Source organism: Chaetura pelagica, unplaced genomic scaffold (assembly GCF_000747805.2).
Source record: "Chaetura pelagica isolate M959 unplaced genomic scaffold, ChaPel_1.0 scaffold493, whole genome shotgun sequence".
Taxonomy (NCBI): domain Eukaryota; kingdom Metazoa; phylum Chordata; class Aves; order Apodiformes; family Apodidae; genus Chaetura; species Chaetura pelagica.
The window spans coordinates 160,367-162,075 of NW_009952696.1; the positions used below are offsets into that span (position 1 = coordinate 160,367).

The following is a 1,709-nucleotide window of genomic DNA, read 5'->3' on the forward strand; positions in this document are numbered from 1 at the left end:
GCGGGGCCCGCTGCTCCGGTCCCACCGGGTGATCAGCCTGGAGCAGTTCATGGCGGAGCTGGCGCCCCGGCACTGGCCCCCGGGCAGGCGGGTCGCTTACTGCTTCGAGGCGGCGGCGCAGAGGAGTCCGGACAAGAGCACCTGCCCCATGAAGGTGAGTCCCTCCTGCCGGGGCAGCTTGATCCAGAGGGCTCCTGCAGGTTGCTGTTGGTTTGCAAGCTCAGCCTCCCCAGTCAGGCTGGGAAGTTCCTTTGCTGCTCCTCCTCTACCTTTGTGCTCTGTCACTTCAGGCTTGGTGGGCACTGAGGACAGCAGATCTGGAGCTGCAAAGCTCCCTGTTTTTTCATCTGTGGTGCAGCTGGTCCTGTAGAATAATTTTGGTTGGAAAGACCTGTAAGATCATCAAGTCCAACTGTTCCCCCAGCCCTGCCAAGGCCACCACTGTGGCCCTCAGCACCACATGGCTTTGAAATCCCTCCAGGGATGGGGACTCACAGCTTGCCAGCTCTGCCCCCTGGGCTCTGTGTGTGCTGAACAAACACTCGTCTTCCCTTTGCAGGATGGAAATCCATTTGGTCCCTTCTGGAATCAGTTCCAAGTGGATTTTGATAAGTCTGAGCTCTTCAAGGGAATCTCCTTCAGTCCTGCATACAAGGACCATTGGATCCAAAGGTAGTGAGATGATGGGAAGGTGCTGGTTGGCCCTGTGAGGTAACTCACAAAACCAGTTGTGCTGGTCACTGTGTGAAACCTTTGCATTCAGGGGGAGACTGGAGGGGTTATGAGCAATATAATTAAAAACCTTAATGCTTTTTCCATGAAATGTTCACTGGGCTCTTCCAGTGGGCAGTTCTAGGTGTCAGCTCTGTTAGGCTGATTGATTTCTGAGCCAGTGATACTTAATTGTGTTTAATTGTTCCTCAAAAAGAGCCAGGTCCTCAGTGGCTGACCATGAATTGCCTTTTTCTGGTTACCTGGTGTTTTCACAGCCACTTGAGTGGTACCAGTAAGTTTGGGTGACAGACTTGCCAGTCTGGGGTGAGGTGCTGCTGCATGGATGAGACTCTCCTGTTTGTCAGGCAATACCAACTCCTTTGTTGCTGGGTCTGAGGTAAAATTGGAGTTGTGCTTGGATGTCATGGCAAAGTGGTGGGGGTTCATGTTGGGTGAATCTGGAGCTGTGCTGCTGTGCCAGGGGTGCATCGTTTTTCCGTTCTGACCCTCACAAAATGCACAGTTCTTTGCAAGATGACACACACACACAAGGTTCCACCACGCTTTGCTCTGCTGTTTTCCACAGGTTTCCACCATCCCAGCACCCTGTACTGGCCCTCCCTGGGGCTCCAGCCCAGTTCCCAGTCCTGGAGGAGCACCGGCCGCTGCAGAAGTTCATGGTGTGGTCTGAGGCGATGGTGAAGAAGGGAGATGCCTACATCCAGTCCCTGCTGGTCAGGCCCTACGTGGGGATTCACCTGAGGATCGGCTCAGACTGGGTACAGCCTGGGGGGGCTGCCCAGCCCTGGGGGGGCTGTGCATGGCAGGGGGGAGGCTCCATGGGAGAACCTTCCCAAAGAGGAGCTGGGATGGTGCTGGGTGGGGTGTCAGCAGGGCTGTGGATTCCTCTCTCAAGCAGGGGGTGGTGCTGGGGCGGCCCCGTGTTGCTGGGGAGCCCGTGGTGCGGGGGGGGTCCGTGGTGCAGGGGGGGGCCC

At 56.4% G+C, this 1,709-nt stretch overlaps 1 protein-coding gene across 1 annotated transcript in view; it reads left to right on the plus strand.

The window, feature by feature from the left end:
• Nucleotides 1-4: 4 nt before the first annotated feature.
• The window catches only part of POFUT1 (protein O-fucosyltransferase 1), a gene marked incomplete at its 5' end in the record, with an annotated part of 4,292 nt that continues 2,587 nt past the window's right edge, over nt 5-1,709 (plus strand). Inside the window, 3 exons of the mRNA XM_009994004.1 lie at nt 5-154; nt 560-672; nt 1,301-1,493. Of these exons, the coding sequence (XP_009992306.1) occupies nt 5-154; nt 560-672; nt 1,301-1,493 (456 nt within the window). The remainder of the gene's footprint in view (nt 155-559; nt 673-1,300; nt 1,494-1,709) is intronic.